This window comes from Rhinolophus ferrumequinum, chromosome 25, assembly GCF_004115265.2.
Source record: "Rhinolophus ferrumequinum isolate MPI-CBG mRhiFer1 chromosome 25, mRhiFer1_v1.p, whole genome shotgun sequence".
Classification (NCBI taxonomy): domain Eukaryota; kingdom Metazoa; phylum Chordata; class Mammalia; order Chiroptera; family Rhinolophidae; genus Rhinolophus; species Rhinolophus ferrumequinum.
In genome coordinates this window covers 30,406,559-30,425,149 of record NC_046308.1, presented here as the reverse complement: position 1 = coordinate 30,425,149, position 18,591 = coordinate 30,406,559, and the positions used below count along the sequence as shown (strand labels likewise).

General features: G+C 45.5%; 1 protein-coding gene across 1 annotated transcript in view; it reads right to left on the bottom strand.

Moving 5' to 3' along the window:
• ST14 (ST14 transmembrane serine protease matriptase) overlaps positions 1–18,591 on the bottom strand; it is a 39,152-nt gene extending 20,561 nt beyond the window's left edge. The window contains exon 1 of the mRNA XM_033098408.1: positions 18,329–18,591. Within this exon, the coding sequence (XP_032954299.1) occupies positions 18,329–18,409 (81 nt within the window). The 5' untranslated portion in view covers positions 18,410–18,591. The remainder of the gene's footprint in view (positions 1–18,328) is intronic.

The window sequence follows — 18,591 nt, the reverse complement described above, 5'->3', positions numbered from 1 at the left end:
GTTTTGAGACTTTGCTTATTTGTGAAAGTTCCTTAATTCTGCAATCACATTTTTGATAGTTTGGCTGGGTATAGGACTCTGGGTTTCAAATAATTTTCACTTACAATTTCGCAGACTCCATTGTTTTTTAGCTTCTAATTTTGCTTTTGAGAAATATGATAATAGTACACATCCATTATTGTTTACTCATGATTTATTATCTTTCTTTCTCCGAAAGCCTTAACAATATGCTTTGAATTGGGTCTTTCAATTTCATGATGCTGAACTCTCCACCTGCCCTTTGAGTTTGGAAACTCATATTTTTCAGTTTGGAAAATTTTCTTGTATTATTTCTTAAATTATGTCCTCCCCTTCATTTTCTTTGATTTACCTTTCTGCAATTTCTATTATATTGATCGCTAACTTTACTTATCCTTTCTCTGCTATTATCATCTCAATTTTTAAAATTTCTATTGAGTTTTTCATTTCTGCTATCAAAACTTTAATTTCCAAGAATTCTTTCTTGTTCTCTGAATTTTATTCTTTCTTGTTCTCTGAATTTTGGAGGCAAAAATCTCATCTTTATATTTTTATTGAGTACTTTTTCTCTTTTGTTTTCCTTCACTCTCTCTTTCATGTTGAAGGCTTTTCTCAAATGCCCAAGGATGCTTTGTTGTTCATTCATATTTAAGAATAAGGTCCTTTTGGAAGCTCTGTGTTCATGGCTTGCCCCAAGTGGTTTTACTACAGGCCACAATTATAGAGTTTTTTGTTCATTTGTTTTGTTTTTTAAACTGGGCACTCCCAACAGTTAGGCTATGTAGATCTTTTCTATGGGGTGGTTTAATTGCTCCAAAGAATAATTTTCTAATCTCCTGGATAGAGCAATTTAAACATAGCCACTAGCATTCCAGACCATGTGAGAGAATAGACCTTTGCCTCTTTTTGCCTCTCACTACAGCCTTCCTCTGCACCTAGTGTCCTCAGGTCTAGAAAAATCTATTTCCCACCTCTTATAGGGACTAGTAGGGTAGGGGTATTTTTGTTTGGGACAGAGGTGGGGATCTGAGGATTGCTCACAATGCCCTTCCCTGTCTCACCTCTATCTTCTATAACACCAGAGCCCAATTCTTGACACTGGCAGAGGACATTATCAAAGAAATCCTGGGAGACTATAAAGAGAGGCATATCTTTTTAATTCAAAGGCTCACTGAATGGTGAGAAAAATAAATGAAAAAGCAGATATAACTAAATACATCATGATGGAATATCAGAACACCAAGGATAAAGAGTATGTTCTCTAAACTTCTATCTGGCTTTTCCTCCCCCTGCCCTCCTATTTTACATTCTTCATCACTAGGATTCTGGGATTCTTCAACATTCTGGGAATTTTTGTTTTTTAACTTACTTACTTTAAAACCTATAGAATCTTTAAAATAGCTTCACTGAGGTATAATTGGCCAAAAAAAAGCTACATATTTAAAGTGTACAATTTTGGGCCTATATATACACCTATGAAATCATCACCACAATCAAGATAATGAACATATCCATCACCTTGAAAAGTTTCCTCCTGGCCCTTCCCTCGCACTCCTCCCCATTCCCTTTCCTGTCCCCAAGCAACTAATTATCTGCTTCCTATCAGTAAAGACTAGTTTGTTTTTTCTAGAACTTATATAAATGGAATGATACAACATGTACTCCTTATTGTCCGGCTTCTTTTAAGCAACACAATATTTTGAGATTCATACCCATTATTATGTTTATTAGGTTCATAGTGCATCCTTTTCTATTGTTGAGTAGTATTCCATTGTGTGGATATACAATTTGTGTACCTATTCACCTGTTGATGGACATTTGGGTTGTTTTCAGTTTAGGGCTATCACAAACAAAGCTGCTATAAACATTCCTGTACACGTTCTTGTATTGGCCGTATGCTTTCATTTCTCTTGGGCAAATTACCTAAGAGTGGAATAACAAGTTTGCATAAGTGTATGTTTAACTTTTTAAGAAACTGCCAAACTGTTTTCCAAAGTGACTGTACTATTTCACATTCCCATCAGCAGTACATGAGGATTCCAGTTTGTCCACATCCTGTCCAACACCTGGTATGGTCAATCTTTTTGATTGTAGCCATTTTAAGAGATTTATAGTGACTGGTATCTCACATTGGTTTTAAATTGCTTTTCCCTAATAACTAATGATGTTGAACATCTTTTCATATACTTAATTGCTATTTGATTATCTTCTTTAGTGGGGTCTTTTCAAATCTTTTTCTGAATTTTTTTTAAATTGGTTTGCTTATTTCCCCATTGAATTTTGAGAGGTTTTTGCAATTATTTTTATCCTTTTAAATCACAATTACTTTTGCACCAACCTAATATATTCTGGATACAGTCTTTGGTCAAAAATCAGTTGTCCATATATTTATGGGTCTATATCTGGCTTCTGTTATGTCCATGATCTCTGTCTGTCTTTATGTGAATATCATGCTGTCTTCATTACTGTAGCTTTGTAAGTCAAAAAAGCTATTGAAATAAGTGAGTTTAACAAGGTTGCAGAATACAAGATCAATATATAAAAAATCGCTTGTATTTTTATATGTTAACAATTACAAAGTGGAAATTAAAACTAAAAACATAAAATTTACAATAGCAGCAACAACATAAAATACTTAGGGGTAAATCTAATAAAAGATGTCCAAGACCTGTACATTGAAAAATACAAAACATTGCTGACAGAAATTTTAAAAGACCTAAATAAATCAAGAAATATCCCATGTTCATGGATTGGAAGACTCGATATAGTTAGGATGTCTATTCTCCTCAAATCTGTCTATAGACTCAATACAATCTTGATCAAAATTTCAGTAGGTTTTCTGTAGAAATTGATGAGCTGCTCTGAAATTCATATGGAAATACAACAGACCATGAAAAAAAAAGAACAAAACTGAAGAATTAACATCACCTGATCTCATGACTTATTATAAAGGCAATGAATGTTTTTCCTTAAATTCCAAAAATCATATATTTCACTTCCAAGAGTGATGTTTTATTCTTTGATGGTGACTTTTTTGAGCAGCCTTTTTTATTTTATGACTGCACTACCTTCTTGCTCTTTCTTAAGATAAAACTAGATTTTAAAATATATATTATCTTCAGAACTTTGTCTTTCTCTTTTAGGCTGTAGGTTTTCTTTAAATGGCCAATGGTGTTTGGTTGTCTAATCATATTTTAAAATGAAAAAATAATAAGGCTTTAGCTAGACTGTCTGAACAGACTGTGTGTATGTGTATATATATGTTAGAAGAAATGTAATAAAATAATTGTTTATTATGTTTATTTTCAATTGACAGGGTGCTTTCACAACTATTTTCTTACTTAATCCTCCCAACAATCCTGGAAACATTTATGACTGGTGCCATCACCCCTGTTCTATAGATAAGGCCTGGAGAACTGATGACTTTGCAAGATCACACAGCCAGTCCAGAATTTTCCTGGTTTCTGCCTCCCAGTGTGGTCAGCTTCCAGAACTCAGGAAGCAAGTATTCAGGAAAAAGGGAAAACAAGCTCCTTGGGAAGGGGGCGGTGGCTGACAACATAGACAGTGCACCCCAGGAGCCACCTCCTGTCTGCCAATGGAGCAAGGCCGTCAGCAGCGAGACAGGCTCAATGGCGGGGCCTTAATGTCCCTACAGTGTGAATGCTGGGCTCCACTCAGCCAAGAAATGCTGTTTAATCAGTAACTAGACTGCTTCCTTTTATAACCCTACTCTGGGCTCCATTTTCAAGCATGTTAGAGATCATCTTGCCTAACCCAGCCATGTTATTGATAAGGCTACTGAGGCTGAGAGAGAGGGAGTAACGTGTCCAAAGGCACAAAGGTAGTAAAGCAGCAAAGCTGGGATGAGCCACGCCCTTCCACCAGCCACGCCCTTCCACCCGAGACAGGATTCATGTACACACGTGGAAGAGGAGGACAGGGTAGGGCGCCCCGTCCACTGAGCTCAACTGCATACATAACCATCTCTCTATACTGTGTAACAATCTCTCTACAGAGTCACAAAGCCAATGGAAGAGAAAGTATGCTGGTGCCTGCTTTTGCTTCTCCTTTCTCTCTTTCATAAAAGTAAATACATCTGCAGGTACAAACACATAAAAAACCCAGTGCTGCGAAGCCAGATTCTTGCTTACCACAAGCAGAGGCAGAGGCCACATAACCCTCGAGGCCAATTCCCACTGGCCAGCCAGAGTCCCTGCAACACAGCAAGGCTCAAAGCCAGCTCAGACAAGAGAGCAAGGGGTAACTTCCTGGAGGACAGGTGGGCATGAAGGGCTTGGGGTACATGCAGATGAAGACCCTGGCGGTGTGAAGGGGGAGAACCCAGGGGGCAGCTTGCGGGGACAAGATCAGATGATCATCATTCCCGTTCAGCTCTCAGGAAGAACAGAGGGATATGCTCCAGAAATCCAGGAGCGGGAGGAGAAACCCTAGAGAATATCGTATTTTCTGTTGTTTTAAGCACACTAGTGCAAGTGACACATATCCTTCCCAAGGTCAGTGGTTGTCAATAAAAACTAATTTACATAAGGTATTTGAATGATACAAGAAAGACCCTTGCAGTCACATGACTCCCATTAAGTAAGGAACTCACTAGGGGTGAAAGCTAAATGCTAAGCAAACAAAACTCTGTGTCCAAGTCATCCAAAGAATCCTCCCACCTGAGAGGTACCTTCTCCTGGTTCCCTAAGCACACTCTAACAGACCAGTCACCAGCTCCAAACTCTCCAGGGTCAACTCTCCCACTGGCTCTGGGACCAGCAAATCCAAAGCTGTATTTGCCATCAGTAGCTCAGAGTGTGGTCCTCACTAGAGAAAAGCAACTGGTGAGTGTCTACATTTATAAATGGCAAAAATAACATTATCCAAAAAACCACACAAGATTCCAACCAAAGTAGATGAAGAAAAAGTAAACTTTCATGCTACGCTTTTTTTTTTTTTTTTTTTTAAGATTGTTCCTCATTTGGCTAAGGTTGGGTGTGATCTTCAGGTAGGGAATGAAACTGTAAAAGGAAGAGGTCACTGGGAGTCCTGGAAGGGACCATAAAAAGCCATCACATGACAACTGGTAACCTGCAGCAGATCAAGGTCAAGGGGCAGGGGTGATGTCACTGGCTGGAGACAAAGTTGTATTGCTCAGACGTGAGACTAGAACAAAGGTGGCTGGCTTCATGTGCCACTGCCAGCTCGGCCGTTGATTTGTGTAGTAGGTGCTCCTCACTTATAAATAGGTTGGGTGACTCAGTGTACCCACCACCAGACGGGACAGATTTCAATTCCATGACATCATCACTGTCACTATGGTGATGAGAACCATAAAATATCCCTGAGATTGTTCAAGCAAGAAAGGAGAGTCTGAGCATCTGCAATCGTTTTCCACAGAGAGGAGGTATTCTGTGACACTCAAAGGTGCTTTCCTTTGGAGAAAGACAAAGCCAGCTTAACTCTTGTGGCCACTCCCTGATGCCAGTTTGTATTAGATCCTGGCCAGAGTACCCAGAAAGACAGCATGACTCAAGGCCACCTGAGACGACAGAGCAAGGCATGAATTCTACAAACTAACGCTGTATTTGTCATCCAGCAGAAATGCACAGCACCGAGATACCACAGGTGAAACTGGAGAAAGCCCTCTGTTTCAAGTGGCTGATTATAAAGGGATCCTGTCTCACAGAAGCCCTATTTAGGATGGGCTCTCTCCAGTTAAATTGCCACCCACACATTGGAAAACTTGGGCGGCTGTGGAGAGACAGCCGCCAGCCCACGTGCAGGCTCCCACGGGTGACACTTCATGCGTCCTGCTGCCTTTGGAGTCCTGGTGCAGCATAGTGACCAACACAGAGAGGACACTCGGTTTTTTCTTCACAGGATGACCGACAGGAAAAGACAGCCCACATCAGAATTCTCCACCCACTCACCAGCCCACGACAATTGATCTCACAAGTAGCCAGATTCTGAAGAACGCCACAAGAGGCTACGGTTCCCATTGATCGTACCAATCCAGCATTTCCCAGACTAGTCTGGCCATGAAACACAACAGCAATAATAATAACAACCTCAAAAACGAGTACAGTGCTTGCCCAGCATCCGCTCCCTGGAGATGCTGATACAGTGTCAGGGGCAGGGCCCTGGGATCTGGAAAGTTCAACAAGTGCCCGAGGTTATTATTAGGAACTTGAAAGTTCAAGAAACTCGGCCTCCTGTTTCCAGGAGGCTGCCAGCCAGGCTCACCCATTTCCCATCACAGTGAGAGGAGCCAGCCAATTCACATTACAGTTTCAGTCCACCTATTTTAAGCAACATACCTGCTTGGTTGGACTTTGCTTCCGTGCCCTGGGGCCCTCCCACAACAGGCTCTAAGCAACACCTAGAGTCTCCTAGGCTGCCACCAGAGGCCCTCAGAGACACATGCTCCCAGAGGTGCGGTCAGCTGGTGGTAGACTCTTTGAACCCTCTACCTATTGTTGCCCAACCCTCTCACCTTTGCCCTTTGACACGTCACTGCCCTCCCACCAGAAGGACCCCCAAGGAGGATCCAGAATTACCTGTAGATCTGTGACCCCAAGGCATCTAGGGGAACAGAAAGCCGACCCATGGCCAACCGTTCCTACTGAAGGAAATAAAACTCTGCACACCTGGTCAGAGCAGGAAGAGAAGTCCCCAGGGGCCTGACTCAGCCAACCTCGGTTACTCTGTCAGCACAGAAACCCGGTGGTTCTCTGCCAGCCAGTTCCTGGCTCCTGCAGGTTTCACTCCTGTGCCCCTCCCCAACTCGCTGCACTGCCCAGGGCCCTGCCCACATAGCCATGGTCCTGGGACCACACACACCTTCAACATGAACGCAAAAGGGGACAAAGAACAGACTAGGGGGAGGACTGCTGGATACAATTCTCTTCTTTCCTTTTGAGGGATTGGGGTGGGTGTGACCTAGATGAGAGTTCAGACCTGAGAACCCTGAGCCACTGGAGCAAATATTTCTCACTGTACCTCAGTTTTCCCCTCTAAAAAGTGGGTTAATAGGGGCAACCGGATGGCTCAGTTCGTTAGAGCACGGGCTCTGAACAACAGGGTTGCGGGTTTGATTCCCACATGGATCAGTGAGCTGCGCCCTCCACAACTAGATTGAACACAAGCTGCCACTGAGCCCAGAGGGCGGGGCTGGATGGCTCAGCTGGTTAGAGCCCGAGCTCTTAACAACACGGTTGCCAGTTCAATTCCCACATGGGATGGTGGGCTGCGCCCCCTGCAACTAAGATTGAAAAGGGCGACTGGACTTAGAGCTGAGCTGCACCCTCCACAACTAGATTGAAGGACAAGAACTTGGAACTGATGGGCCCTGGAGAAACACACTGTTCCCCAATATTCCCCAATAAAATTTACTTTTGTTTTTAAAAAGTGGATTAATGACACCTTCTAGCCTTCTACGTAGGGGTATTATAAAACATAATTAGCTGACTCATGCTGGGGCCTACATACCATCTCCCTTCGATTTTGATTTCTCCACCCATTGTCTATCCATCAGCCCAAGGCCAGGCAAGGACCATTCTTCCCTCTGGTCTGGTGGAGCAGCTAAAGTTCAAGTTAAAACACTAAAATCAAACAACAACAACAACAACAGAAAACCCTTCACAGCATAAGTCTGTCTACCTTGTGGGCCTCAAAGAGCCAGGCAAGAGTAGGCCTGGCATGTGTTCTGGGAAGCCCTGGGGAAAGACAAATCAAAGCCCGCCTGTTCACTGCACTGGGAAGGCCTCCTGCTCCTGCCCCCCTTCCCTGTCCCCTCTCCCCTCCACTGAGGAAGGCAGGGGCTGGCCTGTGGGAGAGAAGAAAGCCCTCCCTGGGGCCTTTCCACCCACTCACAACCCATAGACGATTTACTCAGCAAAGCCAGCACATCTGCTTGACCACATCTACACTAGGTCTCTGTTTACACATCAAGTTCCAATCGTTTCCAAAAAATTTGGAAACATTAAAATCTTATTTCCAATGCAAGCTCTTACAACACTTCAAAAATAACAAAACAATAAACAGACTGGTTGCAGTAGCAGCAGGACTACAGGACCTATGGGTTACTGTCCTTGAGACACTGACCCAAAAGGCCAAAGGAGATTCCAAAACCACTGAGTGAGACGAGACCTGCCCTCTGGCGCTCTTGGGCAGCATCAGAAAGGGGTCTGCACGTGGGCTGAAGCCCACAGAAGGATGCCCTGATTGTCCCCAGGGGGCTTTCCTACCCACTGCCTCTGACTGAGCGCTCCATGAGAAAGGCAGAGGCCACGACAAACATAATCCCTATTTTTGTGCATCCTGGTGCCATGTCAAGCATTTTTTTAAAGGATTATGTCAATTTTTATTGTTAATGTTTTATTGGTGTTTTATGGGTATTTATTTCTATTTTTATATCAGGGACATGTGTCTGCACTATGCCAGGGAGGGGGGATACAAACACAGATAAGATGTTGCCTGTATCCTTACAGAGTGAACTATCTACATCATCAATTAATTAGTTTAAGTGAAAAATAAGATCAAATGCTTAGTACATGGGAAACAACACATTGTCAAGAATTAAAAGAGGTACTTATGTGAACTGCCTTTTCTTTGATTCCTACTTCTCACTCATAAACTTCAAAATCAAATGAATCTCCAATTCTTTTCTATTCTACATGCTAAGTTCTCTGAAATCCATTCAATTATCCTCACTCTCATACTCTTCCTGCATCCAGATAATCTCCTGATCGTCCTAGTGGGTCTTCTTACCTCAAACCTCATGTCAAGCATTTTTAATACATATTATCTCTAATTCTCATAACCAGGTTTCATTTTCATGAAAATGAAAATGAGGAAATGGGTTAAAAGAGGTTAACTTGTCAAAAACCCAGATAGTTAGAAAGTGGCAGGGCTGAACTGCAGACCCATATCTGTCTGACTCCAAAACCAGTGTTCTTCTCAGGATACCCTGCGGCTTCTCAGGGGGAGAGGTATGACCCCTTCCACCCCCCAGACAAAATTGAGGAGGCTCAGAGATTAACTTCCTTAAACCTTCTCATTGCGCTAATTGATTTCAAGTTTATTCTCCAAAATGTGTCAAAAATAATTACAGCGTGGAAATATCATTCGACTCTAGATGACCGTCGCAGCGAAAATGAAGAACATGCTGCAAAACTCTCCTACTACAAAACCCTCTTCTTGGACCCTAGATAGGGGCATGCTGTGCCCAGCACTGTATACGAATTTCCACCACTTCAACACTAGGGGTGCTGACTGCCTCCACTTTTGACCTTGCCCCCATCTAGGAGGCCCCCAAACCTGTATGGAACCAGAAGGCTGGTCCCAGCCTGCCCACTCAGAATGGCGTGGCTCCCCTCACCACCTACCAAACCCACCTGCCCTTGAGCACACAGCCCAAGGCCAAGTCCCTCCAGGAAACCTCTGCTGACCACCTCAATTCACAGTACTTTCTCCCTGGGACCTCGCCTCCTTTATGACCTGTACCGCCCATCAACGAGACCCCACTGCCTCGGTGGTCAGACCAGGCAGCCCAAGGAGGTCAGGGTGCCCCAGTTCCTCTTCGTTCTGCTTCTCTCTCCCATCTACTCCATCCTTGACTTTGCCAGAGTTAGCAATTGATTGATTGAATGATGGGTGAATTGGTTGACGGAAAGACTTCTCTCTCCACAGCCAGACTTAGATAGTATACCCAAGGCAAATTGGGATAATCTCCCAGGTGCTATGACCCAGGGAACTTTCCAGACTTGTGTTCAACCCTGGAAGGACAGCGAATACTCAGTCCCCTCTCCTATCCCCCCACCCCGAGGTACTGCTTACGGCACTCTCTCCCCTCTGGCTCTCTGGTGTGAGCCCTGGCCTAGCCACTTGCTCCATTTATCAGCCCCAACTAAGTGTGGACTCTCAGTCTTGTGCTCTCCCAGTCCTCAGTTAAAAGCTACCCCAAGAACACAACCTTTTTAAAATTCCAACCAGAGAATTCCATCTCAGCTCCAAGATCACTCCCTCCACCTGCTCCCTCCCAGGGCTCTTTGATCCCACACTCTGCACCAGCCTGACCTTATTTGCCAGAGGTCCCCCTCCTGGCCCTAGCCCCTGCCACGTTTCTCCAGCCCCGGTCACCAGACTCAAGGAGCAGAAGCATCTTCCTGCAGTGGCACGACTAGGCAGATTCCCCCAGAAACAAAACAAGAGAAACGAGAAACAAAAGCAGCACCCTGTAACTTCTTTTCTCTGAGCCCATGTTTTGCTTTCACAGGCTAGTGCTTTTTGAATTATTGAAATTTTTGTTGAGATCATTGTACATGTAGATTGACGCGCCATTGTAAGAAATGACACCGAGATCCCTTATACACTTTGCCCCGTTTCTCCCAATGCTAACATCGTGTAAAACTATATTATAATACCTCAACATTGATATAATCCACTGATCTTATTCCCGTTTCCCATTTTGCCTGTATTCATTTGGGTGTAAGTATTAAGTGCCGTACGATTTTATCAATGGTGTAGGTTCCTGTATCCACCAGCACCGACAAAATCCTGATCCCTTCTGCTGCCCTGGTGTGACCTAGCTCTCCCAGCCATTAATGTATCCTCCAGTTCTAAAGTTGTCATTTCAAACATGTTCTAGAAATGAATTATCTAGTATATAACCTTTGGGGATCGCTGGCTTTTTTTCACTCAGCAAAAATCCCTGGAGCATGAGTCGAGTCATTACATGCGTCAGTCGCTTGTTTCTTTTTATTGCTGAGTAGTATCCATGGTACGCAGGAACTATAGTCCGTTGAACCTTTTTTAACAGCTGCATTGGTGGACCCAGAAGTTAGCGGAAAAGCCCCAATACACCCGCCTCCTGGAACTGACCACATTCTGAGAAACACCTCTCCCACCTCTAGAGTAGCTTCCAGGCATGTTAATGGAGCTACAAATCTAAGACCTTGTTTGGGTGAAAGCCCTAACTATACAAACAGGAAAGCACCCCTGGCAAGGGAGGGAGCCTGGAATGGGGGAGCCGTCCAAGGTTACAACCCAGAATCCCCATGAAGGAAGTAACAGGATCGGAGCGAGCAGAGAACTCAGGAATTGCATCCTTAGAATCAGATTCTTAGAGCTGAGACAATTTTTAGACATCATCCATCTCCTCTCCTCCCGGGGTCCTTCTTTCTGGGGGAAATCCTATTTTATTTGCTGCCAGTGTTACAAAGTTCTTCCTTCCCCAAGTGTGATCAGCATCACAATGACCCCTGCACATTAGCGTTACAGTGGGACCAGCCTAACTGCTGCTCAGGGCAGCTCCTGAAATACTTCCGGGTCTGCTCTATCTCTGGCTTAAACACACTCCACTCAATCAATCACACTGTTCGCTAAACCTCTGGTCATTTGGTTCTACCTCACAATATCATTAGTTAGCAATATTCCTGTTAAGACATGGAACCCCAAATTCAACAGCATAATCCAAAGTAGACCAAACCTATGTGGCGTCCATGGGGGCTGTTCATCAGTTACCTCCCTTATCCTGATTGCTCTATGTCCATCAACTGTCCAAAAATACATTCAATTAGCACACACAAATAATAAAAATAAAATAATAAAGGATGATATAACCATTTGATGAAAGTTTATGCAGCAATCAAAAATCGTTTTTCCAAGAATAGGTAATACTATGGAAAAATTACCTAAACTACAATGCTGAAAAAAAAGTCAGAAAGTACATAGGCACTTCCCACCTTTCCAAATTCACTTCTGGTGTCTCCTCTGAGAAGTTCCCAAGCAGGGCCCTTCCCCCACCATTTCAGTGAGAAGCCTTCCTCCGGGTTTCCTAGCACCCTCACCACACCTCCATCCTAGTCTCCAAGTCCCCAGATAAACCACATGCTCCTTAAGGATGGAGGAAGGGCTGTGTCTTTGCTCTACAATCTTAACATGGGTTAAGACAGTTAATAAGTGTGTGATGAATTAATTACAACCATGTCTTTAGCTGCAGAATAGGAATGACATTATGATTCCATTTGGGGAGAAATCCGTGTACACACATATATTAATATCCACATAGATACATATTAGTACATGCATAGAAGACTTGTGGGACAACATAAACCAAACTATTTATAGGGGTTATAAAATCTGGAAGAGAGAATTTCAAAAGAATTTGGCCTTTTACTTTGTATATTTCTGTACTGCTTGACTTGAAGAAACAAGAAAGTCCTTCCTAACTTTTGTAATAAGAAAGGGAAAAAAAGCAACTTCCTTTAGAAAACATGCATAAGCAATACCAAATTTGTAAAATGCTTCTCTAGGGACTTTTACCCCATTTTAAAATTCTTTCTACTTATCTGAGCCAAATTTTTTTAAATAATAATAATTTTAGCTTTTAATAATAATGTTTAAAGTTATAACCAAATAAAAATATAGGGGGGATTCATTTTAGAGTCTAGGAAGCTACACTACATGCCTGGCTTTTACTGAGCTTGGCATCAACTCAAAATCCTGGCTCTCCACCCGCTCCTCATCTCCTGGCTCACATCACCATGGGTGTGGGGGAGGTGGCTTTTCTTTCCGTTGTCAGGGTGGTGCAGTAAGCACAGCAGTTACTCCTAAGACAGATGGACACAATTCTGTTCTTGGCAGCCTATCCCACAGGCTGTCCACGTCCTTCTGACTCATAATTAAGTCATCTAAGATCAGCTTTTCCCTCCCAGGAGGGTGTCATCTGCAAAGATAAGCAAATGTCCCAAAACCTCATCAGATTTGCTACTAACTAAGAAATGTCACAGAACCCAGGAAGGAGTCAGGAGTAGCCCAGAGTGACTTGGATGTGTAAATGGACCCTCGTGGGCACAGCTCTTCAACAGACACAAACCCACCAGACTTCACTGTCCTCCAGCCCCCAGTCCTCCACCATGCCCAGCAGACAAAATGCTGATAGAATGCCTTTCCCGGAACACAAATTGTATATGCACAACAACAAACTAGATAAAACGTATATATAGGGTAAGGAATGAAAGAAGGCATGAAAAAATGTGAACAACCTGATTTGTTGGTTTGGGGAAGGGTGAATTATTTTTTCATTTTAAAATTTCCATTATGATTTTTATTCATGTATATAATAAACAAAGGTACATTTTGTTCAAAGCCTTGTTGAAACCACATCTCCAGAGGGACTCCTGGTCTACCAGATGAGTAATCCCATCAAAGGGGGAAACCAGACAAGTTTGGTGTGAGAGGTTTTTAGTGGACTTGTGTTGGCGCCTGGTGCTCACCACGCTGTTTAATAATGTGTTCTAGGATTTTGCTGGGGGTATGCATCAATCACCACGATCTTTGGAATACAACTGTATAATGGCATTGCAGTTGACATCATAGGCTTTGAAGTCTCACAGATCTAGGTTTGAACTCTTACTCTACTTCTGCCTTTGGGCCATTACATAAATGCTTTGAGCTTCAGTTTTCTCAACTAGGCTTTTTTTTTTTCACACAGTTGCTTCGAAGATAATGAATTGAAGTGCACATATTTAGTGATGGGTAGAATGACCATCATCATATTCTCCTTTTCACCATCATTATCACCATCTCAAGAGAGACAAGGAGCCAAGATTTTGACCAATTAGACAACTATCACAAGGATTCTAAGGATTCTGTTGCTAAACCTGGACAGAATAAGCAAATTCTGAAAATAGGAGATTCCAAGACAGAATTTTTAGTAGGGACCTGCTTCTAGAAAAGTTCTTAACAAAGAAAAACAGGCAATTATCGGCCATGAGCTCTGAGCAAACTCCAACATGCTGTCACCACTGATAACCATGGTGAAAATTCTCTGAGAAGCCCAAAAGTTCCCATTCTCATTCCCGGAATACCAAATGCTATTGTAATTTTGCTAAGCCACAGGCATCTCAGAAACATCCTAAGAAGAGAAATCCAGTTTCTTACCAAATCAAACCAATTCCTACCCTTAGTAACCCATCTGTTCCTGAGCCCATTGGGCTTACAGCCCTGTCTTGTACTAGAGCAGCCCAAGTAGAGTACAGCAGAGCCAGAATAACTGGGTTCAAATCCTGATCCCATTACTGCTTTTGCTCTGTGACCTTAGGCAAGTTATTAATACTTAGCCCCTCTGTGCTCCATATTCCTCAACCATAAAAAGGTAATAATAGTACTTAGAGGTGCAATACATGATATGTGCTCAATAAATGCTGGCACTGGTTAATAGTATGCTAAGCACTCTAGTAGCATGTGCACAATGTCAGAAGCAACATCTTTGGGCCCTGGGCCCCTTGGGGGATCCATTACACTCTCCTTTCTCTTTCAAGAACAGACTTTCTCTCTTAGGAGGCATGTGAGCCAAAAGCCTGGGCAGAACCGCAGACCAGAAAAGGACACCAGGGGAACTCCAGGGCCACAGCAGCCACTGGCCATAGCACAGGCAGTCACACCTCCTGGGGAGCAGAGTGAGGCCCAGGTGGGAGAAGCTGTGGAGACATGGCACCTCCACCAACAAGCCTGTTCAGGGCATAGTCCACCTTGGGCAGATTCCCACAGGGCGTAGGCAACTTGGGCTGCTTACTTGGGCAGCTATCAAGTGAGGGTTGTCTTCTTTTCTGCCTCAGTTTTCCCATCTCCTAAATGAGGACCATGACTTTTCAGGTCTTCCCAAGACCAAGGTGGAGGGAAGCGCCCTGAAGGAGGCAGGCTCCTTGCCCACTCGCAACACCTGTGAGATGAATCCCCACCTAAAGAACAATCTTAGTGACCTGCAGCTGACTATCTTCCCTGCTCTTTCCTCACTCCTCCCCCCACGCCTACACACCTTCCAGGACATGGGGCCTTCAGAGAGCACAGCACATGCTCAAGAGAAAGGAATTTTTAAGTTTTGTTTTGTATCGGGGCGGGAGAGAAATGAAAGGGAGAAAAGGATGAGTAGCCGGTCGTATGGTCTTGGCACATTTTTCCTTTCCATTGAGGATCTTTTTCATAGAAGCTGTGTAAAGAGAGGGAAATGAAAACAAGAACCACAGGAAGATGGTCACAGGGCTCGATGACTGGAATGTGCTCCCCAACACTCCTCAGGGAGACTCCCTGTGTCCAGTAAGGCAGGCCAGCACTTCGGCAAGGTCAACGCCCCCCTGACAACCGTATTTCGAGCCTCTTCACATGCACCTATCCTACTAACACCACATCACCTTAATGTTTGTCTCGAGGCCTTTTCCAACTCAGAAATTCAAACTGTGTGATTTGTACACCACGCTACAACTTACAGAGGGCTTTCATGTCAAGTATCTTTTCATCCTTGCAACAAACCTGTAACATGCTCGCATATGTCACCCCCTTTTTGTAGTCACAGAAACTGAGGCTTAGAGCGATTCGATAGCGTCTCTGAGATCACCTGGCAGGAAAGTAGCAGCACCACGTCTTGACTCCATGTTGGAACTCTTGCCACCACATCACACATAGCCTCTGGCCCCAATCCACCTACCCTAGACCTTCAAGCCTAGGTTAAATATCCATCTTAAGTGTCCAACCTAGGTTTCTCCAGAATCTAGTTCTTACCACACAGAATTCAATTCTCTGTATCCCACACTACACTGGGTGTTCCCTAAAGGTAGAGACTGTGTAACTGGGATCTTTCCCAACGCTATGGCCCTGTACCTGGAACATGCTCAGTCAGTGGGTACCCAATAAATATTTGTTACGTGGGTGAATGAATATTTGACCAGTTAACAAAGAGATGACTCTGAGTAACCGAGCTGTAGAGCCTAGGCCCACAACGTCTGATTCCCCAGTCCTGGTTTTCATATGCCTGGATCATACCAAGTCTTATGTGGGGCAATCCTGACTTGAGAAGGAACCAGTGGATGCCAATGCAACTTCACGACCACTATTAAATATTCAATACAGCCCAGGACACTCAGTGAGACAGGCTTCCCAGTCTTTTGAATAGCCACAATCATTGGCATCTGTACACCCGCTCTCATGGGGGCAGGGCCCACACAATCCCCAGACACAGTAGCGCATCAGGGCTCCAGAGATAGTAGGGAGCAGAGGTGGCTCTTTTCCACTGGATGGGGACAGGTGGAGGTGGGGTGGAGCAGGGGCCAGAGTCATCAGTCTTTGGAAGGACACAGCCAGACACAAGTACCAACAAACAGAACCTTTCCCAGAAGCAACAGTGCCCCTTTCTGACTTGGCATGATCTAGACAGGCTCTGCTGACGCAGAGGGCAAATCCAGGGGAGGCAGCCGCACCTCCTCATCGGGAATAAGTTAAAACAGAGTCTGCAGACCCTGACTGCAAACACTGCCAGGTGATCCAGGGAGTGAGATTGCTGGTAAGGCATGGAATAGAGAAGAATATTGAAGACTTCCTGGAGAAATGTTAATGAGCTTTGGGCACAGCAGGCCACTTCCTGCAGGACATACTTTGTCCTGTCACACCTCCTAGCATGGCTCTCAAGACTGTAAGTTCTTCAAGGGAGACAACCATATTTTACCTGCCTTTGAGAGCCCTCCCTGCACCAGTGCCCAGCCCAGGACAAGGCACAGAGTTGGTTCAATGGAGTTCGGCAGGAGAAAAGACAGAATGATCCATGTGAAGGAAAACCACAGAATGATAAGTGGAAGGAAGAGCAGTGAAGTGGAGAATGGATGAGTTTCACAGAACATGAGAAAATGAGCAGGGTACAAGGGGACAAGAAAGCAAGGACTAGCAGGTGACAAGAGAAGTCAGCAGGCCCTAGGAGCTCAGAGCAGGTGTGGAGGTGAGCCTCAGACCTGGTCCCACTGGGGGAGGAAACATGGGCAGTGAGATGACCCAGGAGAGTCCAGGAAGACCCTGCTCTCCCAGTGCCAGCAGAAGAGCGTCCCAGAAAGGGAAGTCATGAAGAAAAACTGCCCTGAAATAACAAATACCAAACAGCAGGCCCTCTGCTGAGGAGGCCGGAGTCAAGAGCCCCAGTAGGTAATTATCGAGGGTTCATAACATGGCAATTACAGAAAGGAAAATAGAAGGCGTCCACCAGGTGAATCTGAAGGCGTCCACCACCTGAAGCAGGCAGGGGCTCAACAGAAGCACAGGCCCAGCCTCTGGGCTGCCTGTTGAGTCCACATTTCCTCCTACAGGGGAGGGAAAAGTGGAAGTAACTAGTTCTGCTTGGGGTTCACCTAACCACAACAGCCCGAGAATCTAGACTTCTGCAAGCTGCCTAAGACACTGCTTGGAGAAAAGGAATTGTTTCAGGAGAGCTCCAAAATCTGACCTAACATGGGAGCAATGGCCATAGTGTGGGGAGAGGAGGTTGCTGAACCCAGGAACACCAGAGAAAGTGAGAGCCAGGACACAGGGCAGCCATCATTTGCAGAGTGGCCAAGCTCCCTCACAGAACAGCCCTTGCCTTTCAGGGTTGGTCCTGGCCTTCCAGGAAACCTGGGGATCCCACTGGACAGAGAGGTGGAAGTCCTGCCTGGGCACTGCCACCTAGGTGTGTCCTTCAATAAAGTAACAACTCGTCCCCAACTCTCTACAATGTCTTTGAGATATCTCAAGAGGTCTCTCTCACTGTCCTTCCTGCCAAACAAGGGCCTCCCAGATTCCAGGTCTTCTAAAATGCTCAAGACACAGGTTCCCAAATCCCTTCCAAAGTCACCATCCCAAAGGCTCTCTTGGAGAAGCTCAGACAAGCTCCACCCTGGAGTCCTTAGCTTCAGGCTTCATGGCAACCAAAGCTCTGGTCTCCCAGGTGCCCTCTGCAAAGGACTCCAAATGCCTCTGACCACGAAGGAAAAACCAAAGTTCTGCAGAGGCTAAGGACTAGATTCCAAAGCCCCCGGGGAAATCTCCCTTCCTTGCCCAAATCATTCCACTCTGCGACTCCGTCCCCAGTTCCTTCCGGAGGTGCTCTGACAGAGCGTAGTCCTCTAAGGAACCGAGATGGTCCCTTTTTCTCCTTGGAGATCCCGCGTCTCTAAGAACCTGAGGGTTCCCGCCTCCCCGATGGCTGGCGCGCAGCAGGGCAGGTACCAAAGGTCCTCCGGCCAGGCACCCGCCAAACTGGAAATTCCACCTGTTGGGCCAGCGCCCGGGCCACAAAGGGGCAGTCCCTAGGCCAAGACAAAGCGCAGCGCGGTGGGGGCCGTGGCGCCCGCTCCGACAGCCCAGCTCCCGGCCACACTGGGGGTTCCCGGGCCCCGACGGCGCCCACAAAGTCCACGCCCCTCACCCCCCGCCGGGCCAGGTCAGGGCTGCCGCCGGGCCGGCGCGGGTACTGGCTGCCCGGCCGCCCCGAGCCCTCACCCACCTCCAGCCGAGAGCTGTACTTGAGTCCCGCGCCGAGGTCCTTGGAGCCCCCTCCGCCCTTGCGGCCCCGATTGCTCTTCATGGTCCGGGTGGCCGATCGCGGGTCTCAGAAGAATCGTCCCCGTAGGCGGCTGGCTTCCATCGCCGTCGGGGCAAAGGGACACTGGGGACACGTAGGGCGTGGAGCGCGGACCGTGGCGAGTTCCGGTCTCAGGCCCAGCGCCCGGCCGCTGGCGGTGGCTCTCACCCTCACTCTTCCTGTCC